Here is a 19,892-nt window from a genome sequence, read left to right as displayed (position 1 = left end):
TGGTCTCATGATGTCAAAATGTGAACAGCGTGATGAAGAGGACTGTTTAAATACCAATTCTAATTGAACCAGGAAATGTATTGGTCGATTCATGGATCAAACACCTGTTGTGAATTTTGCCGTTCAGCTCCTTGTGAGAGAACAGCAAGTTGTGCAAAAAGTACTGAAACATTGAACAGTTGGACATGTGCATTCAAAAGTTTAGAAAAGGTCAAATTAAGTTCACCTGTAAAGGTTATAGTGCATTTTAGGTTCATCCTGAAATTTCACCTGAAAGCCAAATATCCCTAACTTTTTGTGAGTAGTGTATGTAGGCCTCGATGTTAAGCAGACAGCTATTCCATCACTTCATAGCATGTCTTTAACTCACTGGACTCTGCATGCCTCTGAGGAGTTATTTTTATTCCCCTGTCTCAAAACCTTCCCAGAACTTAAGTAGGAAGATAAATAAATATTGGCATGCATTGGTAGATGCAAAGTTATAATAATAAACAAATTCACCATATCTGTCAGTCAAAAGCACGCACAAACCCATGCATGACCCATGACCCTGTTGATTGTCAGATAGTAGCAGAGTAGAGATGTCATCGCGAGGATGGTTCTGGTCCTCGGGGATCTCAGGGAATTTCTCCTACACTTTTGTGCATGAAGGTACTGCATGGCGGGAAGATCAGTCCTGGTGATGTTCAGAAACTGTTTTGATCACACTTGTACAGAGCCTTCCGGTCACAATTGTGTGTCGGGCAGCATTGCAGCCTATGGGGAGGCTGAACAACCAGGGAGAGGCCAAGACTCTACAGGAAAAGACATTGAGAGGTTTTAAAGTCATTTTAAAGGAGAACTATTATCGGAGCTTTTATAGAAATCACATAAACAATGCACAGGGAAAGACAATAGCATAAAACTATTCATCTGGGAATCCCATAGTTTGAAATTGAAAAGCTGTGCTCTATGTAGTCTAGGTCCTCGTACTATACTGACCAAGTTTGGGTGTTCTAAGTCACATCACAGAAAAGCTATTGAACTTTGAAACGTATAAAAATCGTGTATATAAAAACAGGAACTTTTATTTGGAAACTGAAAGGCTGTGCAACATGTAGCCTGGGCCCTAGTACTATATAGACCTAGTCTGGGTGTCCTAAGTAACATGACCACAAAGCTATTACAAAATTGCGTCATGTAACTTGTAGACGGTCCCTAATAAGCCATTGAAACAGGGACCCGCTCTCAGCTGCGCCGCTGTCCCTGAAGCTGCGCCTCATTCCGGGGACGCGATCAGCTGCTCTCCCCCGTGAGCTCCGGACGAGTGCGTGTTGACTGTCGAGCTAAGCCTTCCACGGTGCAAGGCCGATGATGCAACTCCAAATAAGTCACTTCCTGCCTACATTCGGAACCTGACGTGTCGTAACGCGTGAACCTCGTAAAGTTTATTTCCATCCCCGTGCGTGCAGACCGTGATCATATGACGCAGAGGCCACTTCCTTAAAAATGTCCCGACGCAGAACCGCCGCTCGTTCTTCGGGTGGTTAGGTCCGTTCTCCCGCCCGCTACGACCAGCCCCCATGGCGCGCTCGGAGGACAGACCCCACGCGGGGGGAGGCTCCACGCTGGTTTTCACGCTGTTTACCTGCGTGGTGGTGACGATCAGGTCCGCGGCGTGTGCGGCCAGCAACATGGTTCTGATCCTGTCCGACGACCAGGACGTTTACCTGGGAGGGATGGTGAGAACAAGTCCACCGCCCGTGTTGTTGATGCGACGTAACTTATGTTGATTTTATTTTTTTTTTTTCAAACATCTTTATTTTCCTTCCAAAGAAGGAAGTGTAATAACACGCCGCCGTGTCTGTCTGCGTTCCACAGACACCCATGAAGAAAAGCCAGGCCTTGATAGGAGATGCTGGAGCGGTGTTTGTCAATTCTGTGAGTACAGTTTTTAGTTATGGACCACAATTGGGGATTATTCTCTGGACATCATAATTCTTTACACTAGGTCTTTATATTATTATTATTATTATTATTATTATTATTATTATTATTATTGTTATTATGATTATTATGATTATTATTATTATTATTATTATATTAGATAGATGATGATAACAAACAATAGAATAAAAAATGAAAAGTGGAATCATCTGGGGAAAAAGGGAAAAATAACATAGACATCACAGTTTAAAAAAAAAAAAAAAAAAAAAGCAATATAAAACTGAAACTAACTGTTACACAATAATATATGGCAGGATAATGGAATGGAAAAAGTATTAAATCAAGCAGTATTGGCCTTAAAAAAAGGAGTAAAACAATATAATGAAAATAAACCTAAAAAACCCAAAATATGGAGAACTTATACAATATTATACCATATGCATCCACTATATCATGTTATATGATGCTATGCTATACTTTATACTACTTTATTATAACATACCTTGGACATTTTAAATACCACTCTGGATTATCGATGGACTGTACTGTGGAGACATTATAATCTTATACTGTATTATTATTGTCAATAGTATATTGGCAATTTCCCTACCTCAAGCTAACTTCTAGGTTTACTGTACTTGTAGTGACTATTCGTCAAAATCAAAGTCTGTCACATAATAATAAATCAAAGAGCCACTGCTGAACCCGTTCCTATTGTTCTGCATGCAGAACATCCACACTGGTCGGCTTGACGGTTAAATCACTGCACAATGTTAATACCAGAAAGACTACGCAACCCACATGCAGAACTACTTCCTGCTAGAACTCTGTGAACTGGTTGTACTGTTCTGCTAAATACCGTGACCCCCTCACAGGTGACTCCTTGTCGAGCGTCACCTGCCTCCCTGTGCTGTACACCCTAGTGCCACCAGTGTCTGAGAGGGGTAACTGCAAACAAAATAATAACCCAAACAAAAATAGCTCCTTCGGTACTTTTCCCCCATTTTTTACCGTTTCAATTTGAAGTTTTGATTTGATTTGATTTGATTTTTTGCCAATTTACAGGTTTATATTTATCATTACATTTAGTGTTCATTGCCAAATCTTTACTGGTTATATAGGTGAATTTTTCTGGTTTATCTTATTGTTTACTTCTTAGGTTTATTGTGCATGGCAAATGCATCGTCTTATCTTCCAGTTAGTGTTAAGTTTTATTGCCATTTATGCTGGTTCTGTTACTTTTAGGTTTATATTTATCAACGGGTTTATTGTATATTTCATATTTATCAATCTACTTAACTACATTACCCCCAGAGGGATTAATAAAGTGTAATACACACACATATATTTTGGTGTACACATACACACACACACACACACACACACACACACACACACACGCAAAGAATTTTTTATAACTTACTGCTATTTGCTCACATTGGGCCCTCTACTTCTACTTAGCATGGTGCTACTCCATGCTATCGCTGTGGATAGATGTGCACATATGTTATTTTTATTTCTACTAAAGTTCACAGCCACACCACTCTGCTGCCCCAGTAGGAGCAGCTTGCTAACCGGGAATTACCCCCACAACCACGCGGTGAGGAATAACTCCCTGTCCGGAAACTGCTCCAGTCTCCTGTGGCAGCAAGGGCCCGAGTCGGGGGCCTTCCCCGTCTACCTCCAAAAACAACAATACCACACGTTCTTTGCTGGAAAGTACCTCAACAAGGTTCATAAAATATACTCTCTTTTAAAAACAAATGCTCTCTTCTGTCTTACATGTGCATATACATATACATATATACATTCACCCGGGTTTCAGTCCCGGGTCAAGTGACCCTGCAACAGACACCGTTTTTTATCAGCTCCACCTCCATTCGGCTCTGATGTGAATAGGAAACCCGGGTCGACGCAAATTTTCGCGGCGCAAATTGAAGAGTTAAAGGTTCCGGACGTTGAGGCGTAAATATCCGTGTGTCATTCAATCCTTTCATATCCCGTTTAGAATCGAAAATCAAAATCAGAAGTTATTGACCTTTTTTCCGGCATGCAGGATCATGAAATGTTCTTCTCTGGATGACAACGTTCTGTTTACCATCAACGCTTAGAGTTATTGGCATCTTCCGAAAGTGCCTGAATACATTTTTTTAGCCGTATAGGATGCCACCGTAGATTGCATTTCATATAGATTCCCATAGCCGGACAGACATCTACAATGCCGTTTAGGGCACGAGACATGTGAGGGACACACTTAGGTCATCTGCTGGACAAACAACAGAAGAAAGGACCTGGAAGGAAACAGAGAAACGACGAGGGAATAAGGAGGGACCAGAGGGTGTGACAGAGCGAGAGACACAAGGAGAGAGCGAGAGAGAGAGAGAGAGAGAGAGAGAGAGAGAACACAGGGAGACACCACGACAGGGGTAACGCAGGACTACATGCATTATAGGGAGAGAAGGATAACAAGGAACAGAATAACTTCGAACAAAACAGGGCAAAACCATGACATAGTCCTCTTCAGTAGCCGGGACGGTTTATGATAGTTACTGGTCCAAGTTCAGACTTTTCATTATATGCAATAAAGATAGTGATTTCATAATTCACCATCCATGATATAAATTCCATATTTAAATGATTCCTTTGCCTATCAGTATGGGAAGAAGGAAGCAGGAGATGTTGGCCATGTCCCGCCTGGCTGGGACGAGTGGCATGCACTGGTGAGCCCGCCCCCCCCCCCCACACACACACACGCACACGTAAAAACAACGTCTTCAAGTCTTCATATAACACTGTAATAACAACTTGCAGGTTGGGAACTCCCAGTATTACAACTACACTCTCTCGGTGAACGGCAAGGAGGAGAAACATGGAGACAGTTATGAGCAGGACTACCTCACGGACCTCATAGTAAGTGAGCGACTGCAATTAAATCTGTAAGAAGCCGAGCAGAAGGAAAAAGTTAACCTTTATTTTTCATTTAAAAATTGCTTTCAGATTGCAAACAATGTGTACCCGACCATATACTGTATTATATATACTGTATATATATACTGTATACCATATACTGTATATATTACTTTTTACCTCCCATGTCTAATGTGTTTTAATTTAATTTAATTTAATTTAATTTAATTTAATTTAATTTAATTTAAAAGTTATATATTTTTATTTTATTTTAGTTATATCAAATATATTTGCCATCAGGTAAGGCATTTTTTTCCTACATGTCCCTATCATGTGTCCAAAATAAACGCCCCGTGCCATTTTGAATGGCAAGTTCAGAGCTGATGCTTGGTGAACTCTCTTGTACCATCAGCATTCTTCTACACCTGGAAATGGATGTGCACATGTTTAGTATTGACCTGAACTGTCTGAGACTTATTCAATTGTTTCAGATTGATGAGGACAAGAAAACGCAGCTAGATTGATGAACAAAGAAGCAAATGCATCAGTTTGAAATAATTATGATCTGCTCTTGTTCTTCCTCCAGTTGAACAGATCCCTCCACTTCCTGGAGAGCAGGAATCCCGGGCGTCCTTTTTTCCTCATGCTGGCCCCACCGGCGCCTCACTCTCCCTGGATAGCGGCTCCACAGTATGAGAAACAGTTTATTGATGTCAAAGCGCCTCGCGAGGGCAGCTTTGATAAACCAGGACAGGTACGTACGAGACATAACACATCGCAAATAACCACAGAAAGTAGAATGTTCTAGGGGTGGATTGGTCCTGATGCTGTTATCAGATATGGTTTCAAAATAGCCCAAATAGGATAAAATGCGCATAAAGGATAGCAGTGTATAATACAAAAATCCGAAACCAAGAAATGTTAAAGAAAAGTGTCTCAATTTCCTTGATGCATGGGAGCATGTTATACTTCACTAATGATGACAAATGGGTCATTTGCTAGTAATTATGTTCCCCCAATGTGACCCCAAACTAAAACCTGATTCACAACGAATATGACAAAGGACAAAAACAAACCACAAGTCCATTCATTCCTATGGAGAGTCACACAAAATGCTGTTTTTCAGCAAGTCACTGGACATAAAACTAGGTAAATACAGCAAGTCACGTATTTAAAATAGTGACGTTATTAACATTAACCTTAGATGTCACCATATATCTCTGTAAAGGGAAAATGGTAAAATGGTTAATGTCCAGCTGACCAAACCACTTGCTGTTGTACTGGAGAAAACAAGCGCTCCCACTTTCCCTTATATTTGGTGATGCGAAACTCGGACGCAGTTCACCCGATGGCCGCGAGGCGGAGGAACCGACTGAAGCGAAGCGAGCGTAGCATCAGATCACTTCTTGGCATCAACTGATCACCCTTAAGTTTAGTATTCAAAATAGGCGTCCGTATTGGAAAAGAGTGGTATTGGTCCGTCCCTTGTATATTCATATTTTCTTTTTTTTTTTTTTTTTTTTTCATATGAGCACTTTCATGAGAAAATAGCTTCTCCGATGGATGTCTGTCTAATCTATATGTTTCAGGACAAACATTGGCTGCTGCGCCAGCCCACTAACCCCATGCCCAGTAGCTCACTCAACTTCCTGGATAATGCCTACAGGAAGAGGTGCTGCCGATCACTCATCTTTACCTTATCAATCCTTGCACCTAAGTCTAATAATAATCATTTCTTTTTTTAAAGGGATACTCTGTATTCGCTGGAAATTAACTTTTTGTCTATCTTATCCTGATTAGGAAAATACCAATTTTCATCCCTGTGTGTCCAGTACCGAGATGACAACGTGCTGCATAACTGCATAACTTTGCGCAATGCAAGACCACCGATGGAATCAACTAGCCTAGCTCCTGGGAAATTAGGGAAATGCATCTTATAGTGTCATAAAGTAGAGTTATTTAAACTGTCAGCATTAAGCCAGTCGCTACCTTGGTTCTGCGACACACAGCGATGATATTGGTTTTGTCTAACCCTTCTCGTCTAACGGTCAAAATGGCGAATTTCCTCCAAAAAAAATCTAAAATTCAATCTGCATTCAAAATAAAGGACATGGCCGACGTCGGATGCCAAATTCAATCAACGTCGAAATTCAGCAGTTCATCAGCGGAATTATGAAACTGAAACGAGGGGTCAACCCTCGAGACTGAGGGCTGTTTCTCCGTTGACTTGGCCTTTATTATTGGATTGAGGACATAAGCAGATTGACCGCGACAACGTCATTTCCAGTCTCTTTTGATTCTGTGCTTGCAAACAGGTCTGGGGTCGTTTTACGCCGTGAAGCAAAGCTTGCTTGGGTGCGTGCGCGGCCATCTGAGTTTGGCGGAACTCTCTTCTCCTCCTGCAGGTGGCAGACTCTCTTGTCCGTCGATGACATGGTGGAAAAGCTGGTCACGAAACTGAACGATTTGAAAGAACTCAACAATACCTACATCTTCTACACCTCCGATAACGGCTACCATGCAGGTTTGAGCGTACTTTTTGTTCATGGGTGGAGGCCTCGAGACTATTTAAGGCACATTTTGTTTAATTTAATTTAATTTAATTTAATTTAATTTAATAAATTTAATTTTGTTTAGTTTAGTTTAATTCATTTTTAAATGCATTATTATTTATTTATTTGTTTTTATCTTTTATCGGGTTTCTTTTTGGGTGTCTCTGAAGGGACAAAAAAGGTTGGGAACTGCCGATCTGCGTTGTTGCTGTTGTTTGCGCTGTTGCTGCTGCTGTTGTTGCTGTTGGTAGAGGAGCCGCTGGTGTTGTCATTGCCGCTGGTGTTGTCGTTGCTGCTGCTAACCTTGTACCTAAACTTAACCGTCTCTGACCTCATTCCGTAACTCAACCATCTCGAAGATTATTCCGAAACACAACAATACCAAAACTTCACCATCTCTTACCTTATACCCTAATTTAGACATCTCTAAGATCTCTAACCTGGGTGATTTTTCCAGTTCCGGTGAGGCCTTTTGCGTGTGCGCTGCTGTCTGTTGTTTTTGCTGTTGTTTTGCTGTTGTTGCTGCTGGTGAAGATGTTGCTGCTGTTGTTGTTGTTGTTGTCTTCTGTGGCTGCTGCTGCTATTTCTGTTGCTGTTGTGGTTGTTTCTGTTGGCATATTACAGTTATACATAAGAAGGGTGTGTTTTCGGAGAGAGAGAGAGAGTCAAAAGGATCTCCCTCCCGAGGTCTAATTGAAAACTTGACCCGTAACTTAGGGACGCTAATTAAAGGGCCGTGACTGGATTAAGATGAAATGGTGCACACAGTTGAAATTCCCGTTTCCGGTGAGGGCTGCCACTTCCGGTTGCGGTGACGTCTTTGCTGTGCGTTACTTCGTTGAGATGAGATGGTACACACTGTTGACTCAATACAGATGAGGAGATTTCTGGTTCCGGTGAGAGCTACCACTTCCGGTCCCGGTGACGTCTTGGCTTGTGCGCTGTTGCTGCTACTGCTGGTATTGGTAAACATCTCTAACCTTATGCCTCAACTTAACCATCTCTAATCTGAGTGACTTTTCCGGTTGCGGTGAGAGCTACCACTTCCGGTTCTGGTGACGTCTTGGCGTGTGCGTTGTTGTTGTTGTTTTCTGTTGCTGCTGCTGTTGCTGTGTACTGTGGTTGGAGTCGCTTTTATTGTTGTTTTTGTTGTCTTTGTTGTTGCTTTTGTTGTTGCTGTTGTTTCTTTTGTAATGACCGGCTGACAACTACGTTCTCTTTCTTTTTTGTATTCCTTTGTAAAGCGCATTGTGTTGCCCTGGTATGAAATGTATATAAATAAAGTGTGACTTGACTTGACTTGATCTACGAAATGTTTATTCCACTTCATGAGATGTATGTAAGTTTTCTTTCCAATTCCAGGTCAGTTTTCACTGCCCATCGATAAGAGGCAGCTTTATGAATTTGACATTAGAATCCCTCTCATGGTGCGAGGTCCTGGAATCAAACCTAAGCAGGCGCTGCAGGTCAGAAGGTTTTCTTGATACGCAAGGATGATATTTTCTTTTATCCCAATTTATGGCACTCTCTAATGATTTTCCATGCTGACGATTGCGCACGTTTGTAAAAAGTGCCCAGAAGGATTTCTAATAAATGTGCCTTCAATTTGAATTTTGAATTTTCTTCACCTTGAAAAATGTGTTTGTTTTTCGTTACTAATGACAAACTTGATTATATATATATATATATATATATATATATATATATATATATATATATATATATATAAAAATTATGAGTAAGATAAAGAAATTCAAAATAAATAATCGCATACATTTTATTTAAATCTTTAAAAAAAATTTTTACTTTCTATGTCGGCTCTATGCTTATGCTCTATTATTATGATGTGAATCATGATTTTTTTATCAATAATTTTAGGCTCCGGTATTGAACATCGACCTGGCTCCCACCATACTGGACATATCTGGAGTCAACTTGTCCTATGTGAATATGGACGGGCAGTCCTTCCTCTCTCAGATGGTCAGTGGCCCTTTGGTTTTTCAGTTTTTTGCTTTTAATTCACCCTCTTTAACAATAATAATTCATCGTATCTGTTTAGGCACCCTCACTGCGTAACGGCACGGCGCGCTCGTTTTTCCTGGTGGAACACACGGGTGAGGGACAGCCCTCGCCGGACCCAGCTTGTCCCCAACTGGGGCCGGGGCTCTCTGTGAGTGTTAACCATGAGAATCTCTTCTCTTCACTTTATGTTGAAACACGCAAACGCAAAAGGCGACTATTCACAGATTGAACCTGCATACGTACATCTTATCGTTGATTATTAGCAATGCATTCCTGACTGTGTGTGCGAGGACGCGTACAACAACACCTACGCCTGTGTCAGGACCCTCGTCGAGCACAACTTGCAGTACTGTGAGTTTGCAGACAGCGTGGTATGTACAGTGTTTATATACAGCTAACATAGTGGTATTCAAACTTTTTTTGCTGAGCCCTTGAAATAAAAAAAATAAAAAGTTTTATATTCAAACTAACATAGGTTATAGTAAACCACGTCGAGCACATTTATTCATGGCTTTTATTTCCTATTCACACAGGCTTGCTGCGGCAGAAAGGTGCACAGCTAATGAAAAAAAAATAATGAAAATTAAAACATGAACAAATTGCATTCTTTTCAATGACACACACACACACACACACACACTAATGAATTACTGGGGGGAACATTTGATTTTTTGAAACTTTAAGTGAACATATTTCATTAAATATAGTTAGTTGTGTCAAAGTAGTGCTTAAAATATATATTTTAGGGACTACTTTTACTTTTGTATTTTTAATTCCCTAAAATCAACACTGAATTTCCTTTAATTCCTCCGCCTGCAAGTTTGAATACCACTAAACCAACATGTTTATTTACTTGTGTTGATGTAGTTCTAACAGACTAATAGTCGATTATTCATTATGGTTTTTTCTATGTGCCTGTTCCCTGTCGGTCCAGTCTTTTGTGGAAATGTATAACTTAACCACAGATCCCCACCAACTGGAGAACATTGTCAAGAAGGTGGACCCGACCCTCTTGCAGGAGATGAATCTGCGGCTTATCAAGCTCCAATCTTGCGCAGGTGAAAGCTGCCATGACGTCAAATAAATAAAACAATCTACTTGCCCTTCAATCAAGAAGGGAAAAGACAACAGTCTAAAAATCCTGGGCTGGAACCCTAGGTTATTGGTTTTTTTTTGTTTGTTTGTTTGCTGCAGTCAGTAAAACAGTTTGCTCTGGGAATAATTCAGTTCAAAGTATTTTTGTAGTTGTATAAACTCTGGATGTTGAGATTTTCATTGGAAGTGACAAGGATGGACAGGATTAGGAATGAACTTGTACTGGACAGCTTGGTTAAAAAGCGGGAGAGGTGAGATTGAGATGGTTTGGACACGTGTGTAGGACAGATGAGAGTTACATTGGGAGAAGGACGCTGAGGATGGAGCTGCCAGGCAAGAGGGAAAGAGGAAGGCCAAAGAGAAGCTTTATGGATGTGGTGAGGGAGGACATGCAGGCGGTTGGTGTAAGGGAGGACGATGCGCAGAACAGAAGGTATTGGAGGCAGATGATCCGCTGTGGCGACCCCTAACGGGAGCAGCCCAAGGAAGAGGTTGTATAAACTCTAAGTCTTAGCCCACTGTCTAATATGGAGATTTAATGTTCTTCCGGTGTGTGCACTTCTCCCCCCATGTATGAAATTAACGGTTAATGCACAGAGAACAGTAGAAAATTGATTTAACAAGGCTCAATTGTTTGTTTGTTTTTTGGTTTTACTCCAAATATCGTCATATTTCACTCCATTAAGGGGCTTGATGTCCCAAATTATGTTTTATTTTCCCATTTTTGGAGGGAAATGGGATCAAGATTTAAACAGACGGCGCACACACACACACAAAATAACGTCATTCTGTGAAATCATTGGAAGTATTAGAAATTGAAAGACAGATTTATAACACTGTTTAGGATAAGGTAATTAATATATATCACTCAACCTGATAAGTCCAATAATCAAAATGTTAACTTTTTCTCAATAAAATCTCTCAATTAAATATTTGTCTAATAAGTTGGTTTTAGACGAATAACAAATATTTTGGAAGGAAAGTGACTTGTTTATTGACACGACATTCATGAGTGCAATGTTTCTTTTGTTGGGACAACCCACGTGGATTCAGAGGTATTTGTACACCACCTTATCCTGCAGAGTCTGGATTTCTAACTTCACGGGGCATTTGTAGAAGTGAGAGAGCAGCGATTCCGAGTAACCGATCAAGAAGTAAAACTTCTGCGGGGGCAGTTTCTGCAGCATTAGGGCGCAGACCACCAGCAGGTTGCCACGCCTCTTGATGACCAGTTCGTTGGCGAGGCAGCCGTGGAAGGTCCCGAAGACGAAGCGTCTGATGAACACATCCTCGATGGTTCGCTCAGCGGCGCCTTCCGCTCCCTGTAAATTACCTGCAAAAAGAAAGAACAAAGAAAACCAAAGAAAATCAGTTGGCAATTGGGGAAAATATATTAGCACTAATGCGGCTCACCCTGTCTTTTAAATGCTGATACAAATACAAAATGTGTTTTATTCACAAGACACCCAAAGTGCTACCATTCCCCAATTCTGTACACTAAATGGCACTGAAATTGAACTTTTGAAACAGGGTGCATTCTGGCATTACAAAATAAAATTCAAGGACTTTCAAGTGCTTTTTCAAGCACTATGGTTTTCATTATCAAGGACTTCCAGAAAAACTTTTTTTAATGTGATCTTTATGAATTTGTCTCATTGTCTATTATTTATGAGTATATCTATTGCATACTTGTCATTAATCTCATTGTCATCTACTTTAATAAGTGTTGATTTCCAACCATGCTGGATTAAATTTAATTATATTAAGTGGAAAGGATTTTTTTTTATTCATATATGAATAAAAAAAAATGTTACGTGAATTAAAATGTGATGCTTTTATTGCCAATATTATAAACAGTCTCTTGAAATTATATATTTTTCCCTGACATAATCTGTCGTAAAAGGGATTGTGGCAATGTTTTTATTACGTTTCAATTACAATAACAAAAACCAGGGGGAATATCGCATGTTTTCCATGGTCTGTTTTTTTTTTCACAAGGACTTCAGCACAAAGAGGGACTATTTTCCAGGTATTCCAGTACTTAAAATTTCTAAGGACAAAAGTCAAGCACCCCAAAGACCCACTAAGAACCCTGAAAAGTAACAGTCTACATGATTCTGGCCTGATTTTCCACTTGCCAACAGGTTTTTGGAGATCGCAGAGCAAAGCCCTGCATGTTTTTGGTGGGATCCTTTCTGATGTTACATGGAAGAAACCTCATGTCAAGGAGGGAACATGCAAACTCCACACAGAAAGACCCCTAATCGAGAGATAACCCACCAGAGCACAGTGCCAACAGCGCCACAGGTGGGAATCGAACCTAGGACCTTCTTGCTGTAAGGTAGCAGTGCAATGCACTGTGCCACGTACCGACCAGCAATGAGCCTGTGGTGTGAACGGCTTACAATGCAATGCGACTGCTCACCAGGCACTCGCCAATGGCTTGCAAACACTGACAGGATATCAAGCAGGTTTAATATCTGTTCGGTTTAAAGATCTTGTAATGTTTGACCCCCTGTTGCCGATCAGTCAAGTACTATGAAACCACAAGGACTTCAAGATGCCCAATCAAAAGACAGAAAGTTATGAAGTGTAAACAGTACAGCGATCTGACGACTTTGAAAGTCATGTTGTGTGCCCATAGCATGAGTATGAAAGCATGGGGGGGGAACTCACTGGTGTGCTGGGACAGCCATCCCTTCCGGTGGCTAATGTCATGAGGATGCAGCGCCTGCTCATAAGTCACGGGTCTGTCTCCTTTTCCCACACGGATCCGAGCCGCTCGGTTCTGAAGTTAAAGAAACAAGACAGATGTGAGAAAACCAACGGTGAACAGACATAATTCATATATTATTCAGAAGATGCATTTGTGGAGAACTCCACGGTGAGTGGGTTGAGCAGGTAGTACCTTGCACTGCACTGAGGTGACATGGAGAGCTCGGCTGAAGACGCTGGGGGCTAAAGGGCCCAGCCCCACCAAAGAGCTCTGATAAAGAAACATCAGACATCACACCAACCATTACACTCGCACAGAATACACTCGCAAGAAAATCTAACATACATCAACTCTCAGGTTTTTACCGCGCATAAAGCATATATGGAGCATATATGGAAATGGAAAAGAGACATTTAATTAAGTTTATGACAGGTTTTTTTATTCTGTTATTTTTAGGATATATTTTGTTGTTTATCATTAGGTTTAGTGTATAAAATTTTATTGTGTACAGTCAACCAATAGGTTCTATTGCACTGTATATTTCCACACTGTTCAATTTATTGCTGTTAATTTTTTATATATTTATTATTCCATTGCTTTATTATTGTTGCCTTCTTATGTTAGCTTTTGCTGACACTAATTTCCCTCTGGTGATGAATACAGGATCTATCAATAATCAATCTATATGTCTAAAAAAAACACCACTCAGGATATTTCACACAACAGAAACATATGCTATATATACAGTATATACACTGTATATACTGATCAGCCACAACAAAAAAAACACTGACAGGTACGGCGAATAACATTGCTCATCTAGTTCCAATGGCACCTGTCAAGGGGTGGGAAATATTAGACGGAAAATGAAGAGTGAGTTTTTGAAGCTGATGTGTTGGAAGCAGGAAAAATGGGCAAGAGTAAGGATTTGAGCGACTTTGACAAGGGACAAATTGTGATGGCTAGACCACTGGGTCAGAGAATCTCCAAAACGACAGGTCTTGTGGGGTGTTCCTGGTATGCAGTGGTCAGTACCTACCAAAAGTGATCCAAGGAAGGACAACTCGTGAACCGGTGTCATGAGCACCCTAGGCTCATTGATGCGTGTGGGGAGCGAAGTCTGGTCCGATTTAACTTACTTTAAAGGTTAATGCTGGCTATGATAGAAAGGTGTCAGAACAGTGCTTAGCAGCTTGCTGCATATGGGGCTGTGTAGTCACAGACCAGTCAGAGTGCCCATGCTGACACCTGTCCACCGTGGAAAGCTCTTACAATGGGCATGTGAGTGTCATAACTGGATCATGGAGCAATGGAAGAAGGTGGCCTGGTCAGATGAATCACGTTTTCTTTGACATCATGTGGGTGTGAATTGTTTTGCTGGGGAAGAGATGGCCCCAGAATGCACTATTGTAAGAAGGCAAGTCGGTGGAAGCAGTGTGAAGCTCGGGGCAAAGTTCCGCTGGAAATCCTTGGGTGCTGGCATTCATGCGGATGTTACCATGACAAATACCACCTACCTAAACCTTGTTGCAGACCAAGTACACCCCTTCATGTCAACGGTATTTCCGGATGGCAGTGGCCTTTTTTTAGTAGGATAATGCGCCCTGACACACTGAAAAAATTGTTCAGGAATGGTTTGAGGAACACGACAGAGAGTTCAAGGTGTTGACTTGGCCTCCAAATTCCCCAGATCCCAATGCGATCGAGCATCTGTGGGATGTGGTGGAACAACAAGCCCCATCCATGGGGGGCCCCACCTCACAACTTAAGAGGACTTACAGGATCTGCTGCTAACGTCTTGGTGCCAGATACCACAGGACACCTTCAGAGGTCTTGTGGAGTCCATGCCTTGACGGGTCAGTGCTGTTTTTACGGCATGAGGGAGACCTCCACAATGTTAGACAGGTGGTTTCAATATTATGGCTGATCGGTGTGTGTATGTATGTATGTATGTATGTATACGCTTACATGTGCTAATACTAGCTGACTGCGAAGTTGACAATACATCGTCGGCTTTTATTTCGAATACAGCTCTATAGTGTACATTCATAAAGCGTGTTAAATATTACGTTACGTTTTACGTTAACATTACATTACGTTAAGCAACACGTTTAACTGTTTCCAAACCCATCTATAGAATAGAAGTCCATTTCTTACCAGTAACGTCACACACCGAGTGCTGTTCAAGGACGCCGCCATTTTTTTTGTTGATTTCAGTAGCTAGTTTAAAGGAAATGTTTTTGTTTGTTTTTTATCGCCTTACATTTAAAATGTGGCGCCTTTATCGCCAATATAATAGTCTCTTGAAATAGAATTATGTATTTTTTTTCTCCCTTTGACGTTATTGTTTTGAAAGGGAAGCTTTTAATGCAATGGTATTTTCACACGGAACTTTCTCGACCTGGACCAACCGGATGTGGGGGGCGGACGAAGCCTTACAAAGCTTCCGGGCTCTTCCGGCTTGAAAGCGGAGAACACAGCGACACCCGGTGGCCTGTAACGGTCACAATGCCTCTTCCTAACCCTGACCCTTGTTGTTTTCTTCTTCATCATAGTTTATATCTCATATGTGCACAGTAAGGCTTCATCTTTTTAATTTTTATCTGCTGATATCCACATTCAATCATTGAAGTGCTGCAACAAATGGCTATGGTTATAACCCATGTCAATATGCCATCCTTCAATAAAACGTTTAAATGTCTTCTGAGTCGTCTGTCTATCTGAGTGCATGTTGAGTTGTTGCAATGAACGCAGACAGTATGAAGGCATTATAAAAACATTTCCCCATCAATGTTTGGGGAATAAATGTGAGACGAGGCAACGACAAAGCGACAACGTATGAGTGGGTCAGAGGTTGTAGCATTTTATGCATTTATAGGTTTTTATTTAGAAAAGGTTTTTGGAAATGGTCTGGATGGGGAGGATCTGTGGTGTGACCCAGTAGTTCAATGGTTCCCTCTTTCAACTTGTGGATATCCTTTCTACTCTTCTTCTATTAGTGTTCTGTCCTATATATTTCTGTTCTTTATTTGTCTGTTATATATGAGGTATATTGGAGGGAGGAAAACACAGGTTTTCATAACTCCTGAACCAGACAATATACAAAGACAAAATAACCCACTTTTTCATATAATTTTGACACCAGGAATGGAATGGAAAGGTCAGTGACATGGTACAACCTTGGTCAGTGAGCTGGTCCAACCTCTTTATTGGTGAAAAACAGGCAAATAACACATTTTATGCTCAATAGTCGCAATAGTTTCCGGCAATAGCCAAATTAAAGTAGTTTATTCTCCCATATTAATTTCAAGTTTATTAAATGGATGGCAGTCACTCTAACTGACATAGATTGAAAGCAATTCTATTCAATATTTATCACGTGCCAAAATATCAAGAAATCTATCAACCAACCTGAAAGCCTTTTGAAATTTGGGATACTTCTGGAGCTTTTTGAGCGGTGCCACCTTGCCCTTAAAGGCACTGGTACAGTCCTCACCACTGAATACATAGTAGCTGAGCAGGGTGCTGCAGTACTACTGCCCAAGAGAGGTGGCCAGCTACGTGATATTTACCGGTTGAAGGTGCCTGCCCGTGCCAGTGTCAAGGTAATTGACGAGGTTGATGGCGTCAGCGTGATGCAGAGTGATACTACTGCTACTTGAGGACCAGCTTGAGCACTGCCCCGGTCTGTCTCCCCATGGTCTGACTGAAGGCCATGGATCTCAGTCACCTCAAAACACTCCAATGCATGGTAGCTTATATTCTTAGCAAACAATCTTCTAACACAAGACCTGATTGAAGTTTCCTGGTGATGGTTAGTAAGTTAGGACTGGACAGCTGGAGTGAGGAGACAAAGACAGTGGTTAAAGGATACCCATTTATTAAGTACTGGTACAAAGTTTTGAGAACATGCACAAGGGGTCTTTTCATGGAGAGCCCCTATGCACCCCCTTAGCCCCGATGCACTGAACATGGAAAGAGCCCTGGGCCTGGGATCTCTGGGGCTGGCTGGTTGTATAGTCTCTGTGGTGACCTTTACTGGCATATGTCACAAAACTGTACGATAGCGTTAAAGCCGAGCATTGCTTTGTGACACAAGTTTGACGTTCAACAAAGATCATCACGTTCGGAAAATTCCAGGGGACATGGTGCGCACCTGCACGTAAGCACAGAGAATATCCTTTTTGTGAGGTCACACAAGTTGGCACTGGATATGGGACTAAATCGTCTTCTCTTTCTCTGGTTGCTCCCGTTAGGGTTCGCCACAGCGGATCATCTGCCTCCAATACCTTCTGTTCTGTGCATCTTCCTTCCTTACACCAACCGCTGCATGTCCTCCCTCGCCACATCCATAAACCTTCTCTTTGACCTTCCTCTTTCCCTCTTGCCTGGCAGCTCCATCCTCAGCGTCCTTCTCCCAATGTAACTCTCATCTCTCCTACACACGTGTCCAAACCATCTCAACCTGCCTCTCTCACTTTTCCACCAAACCGTCCAACCTGAGCTGTCCCTCTAATGTACTCATTCTACATGCCTTTATATGGTTACATGGAAACTACAGAGTAGTCAGAACACAAAAAAAGAATGGGGAATTACATCACTGCGTATGGATCAATCAACTTACTTCTCCATCTGATGACATTAGCCGATGAGCTGTTCCCGCCACGATGAAGGTAGCTGTCTCGCACTTTGCCAGCCGGGATGCTCCCCGGATGCTGCTCACACCCCCCAGACCTTGAGAACCAACTGGCAGAGCTGCTGCTTGCTCTCCTCGTTGCCCAGTAAGAGCTTAAAGTCCTGGTGGCCACTATGAACTTCTCAGAGAAGCCTCGGCCTCTTCCGCGCCTTGATGGAGTCAGGCTGGTAGGAGTCAGTGGCCATCATCCGGTCCAGCACCCGCAGGAAGATTGCTCCAATTGTATGAGGCAGGTTTGTGAGGGCATGAAAGAGGGTGTTCCTCTCTTGGATGAAGATGGCATCCTTGGGGTAGGGTATTTCATCTGTCTTGTCATCCAAGAGGAAGTGTAGCATGGTGGCTTTGTTGGTCTTGGCAAATAACCCATCAGGAGTGTCCAAGAAGTGAGGGACAGGTGAGAGGGAGTAGTACATCAGCTCATCAAGATCAAGTGGTTTCTCCCGGACCTGTGACCTTACGAGCAGCTGGAAGGCCAGGTCGCTCTGATCCTGGTACTGGATGAACTGCAACACAAGGATAAGCATAGTATAGTCGAACCAATGCACCAGAGCATTAAGCTAAACAGGTGATTCTGGTAGGATATTGTGCAAATTAATAAATCAAAGCATCGAACATATAAATTACTTTACCTTTCCCTCTGAGGATGTGTGCTTGACCGTGCTTGACGGTTGCAGGGCTCCATCGTCAGCAGCTTCTGCTTCTTAACAGGGTTGAAGACGTTTGTCTCACACCCACCCTGAAGCTGGTCTCGGATGAACGCCTCCTTGGCAGCCTTGCCAACAGCCTCAGCACGGAGGACATCAACCTCGACCACAAGGGAGTGACTGTCCGTCATTTTGAAAGGGTTGATGAAACTCTCTCAGCGCTGTTGCAGTGGACTGCCTCCTCACTCTTCTTGATCTGGGCCGGCTCCAGCTGGCATCTTTCCCAGAGTAAGGGTTAGGGTCTTATCGATTCAGGGTACTGGGCTCATGCAGATGTGGTTCGGCACCAGCGCTGCAGACCTCCCTTCTGCTATTGCTCTCAGCAAGATACAGAAAATGGTGACCAAGTGGTGACAATTGATATTGGAAATGTGTAAGTAGCAGTGGTGTCATGCCATTGTTCCGACGGCCCATCATTCCAAAATCCTGATCATGCCAATTTGTAAATCCATTTAATAACCTTGGGTTTATTTGTCTTTTTATGTTGTCTAGTTCAGGAGTTATGTAAACCTGCATTTTATGCCACTCGCATGGACATCAATTCAAGATGGACACTAAACGAACCCCCATGGGCCCCATGACCTTGGCAACATGAGAAATTCTTAACTAGACACCATTAGGATCTTAAAGAAAAAATGTTGTCCAAAATGAAATTAAAAGTTGCATAAAAAAATGTCATGCAGGTACATGGAAACCTATTTCTCCTGCTAGGCTATTATTATTATTATTATTATTATTATTATTATTATTATTATTAATAATAATAATAATAATAATAATAATAATAATAATAATAATAATATCACACTGTTTTTGAGCCACTCAACCAACTATTTCCAGAACATTCCACTCCTTGTGATAACAAGAGGTTTCCTTGCATTGCACTGCTGCCTCACAGCAAGAAGGTCCTGGGTTCGATTCCCGCCTGGGGTGCTGTTGGCACCGTGCTCCGGCGGGTTGTCTCCCAAATAGGAGCCTTTCTGTGTGGAGTTTGCATGTTCTCCCCGTGCTCACATGGGGTTTCCTCCACCTAACGTCAGTAAGGACCCCCACCAAAAACATGCACACATCATCGTCTGACCAGCGATGGACACTTGTTACCAGGTCCCCGGGCGCGTCCACGTACGCTGCCCACTGCTCCTGGCTGTGCCCCCGGAGGAAGGACAAGCCAGGATGGGTCAAATGCAGAGGATCCATTTCACCGGCCACCATCCAAAGCATGTGTTGTAGTGTGGTGTGTTGCGTGACAAATAAAGACTGTTTCTTCTTCTTCT

General features: G+C 42.0%; 2 protein-coding genes across 2 annotated transcripts; one reads left to right on the top strand and one right to left on the bottom strand.

Moving 5' to 3' along the window:
- Nucleotides 1–1,513: 1,513 nt before the first annotated feature.
- On the top strand, nt 1,514–10,492 carry gnsb (glucosamine (N-acetyl)-6-sulfatase (Sanfilippo disease IIID), b). The gene is made up of 13 exons (XM_080017467.1): nt 1,514–1,721; nt 1,861–1,920; nt 3,455–3,658; nt 4,581–4,646; nt 4,738–4,836; nt 5,420–5,587; nt 6,423–6,505; nt 7,239–7,357; nt 8,748–8,851; nt 9,264–9,365; nt 9,445–9,555; nt 9,671–9,778; nt 10,342–10,492. Exons 1-13 carry the CDS (start codon nt 1,563–1,565, stop codon nt 10,489–10,491), a joined length of 1,533 nt encoding a protein of 510 aa, XP_079873593.1. The 5' UTR covers nt 1,514–1,562; the 3' UTR covers nt 10,492.
- A 92-nt stretch (nt 10,493–10,584) lies between these two features.
- Nucleotides 10,585–15,656, bottom strand: mrps24 (mitochondrial ribosomal protein S24). Its single transcript, XM_080017468.1, has 4 exons — nt 15,376–15,656; nt 13,411–13,488; nt 13,179–13,290; nt 10,585–11,835 (listed from the first exon to the last, which is right to left on the bottom strand). Exons 1-4 carry the CDS (start codon nt 15,415–15,417, stop codon nt 11,552–11,554), a joined length of 516 nt encoding a protein of 171 aa, XP_079873594.1. The 5' UTR covers nt 15,418–15,656; the 3' UTR covers nt 10,585–11,551.
- Between the last annotated feature and the right edge of the window lie 4,236 nt (nt 15,657–19,892).

The sequence above is a fragment of the Zeus faber genome (genome assembly GCF_960531495.2).
Source record: "Zeus faber genome assembly, chromosome: 17".
Lineage (NCBI taxonomy): Eukaryota > Metazoa > Chordata > Actinopteri > Zeiformes > Zeidae > Zeus > Zeus faber.
The sequence above is the reverse complement of the archived record's forward strand: the minus strand, read 5'-3'. Positions and strand labels throughout refer to the sequence as shown.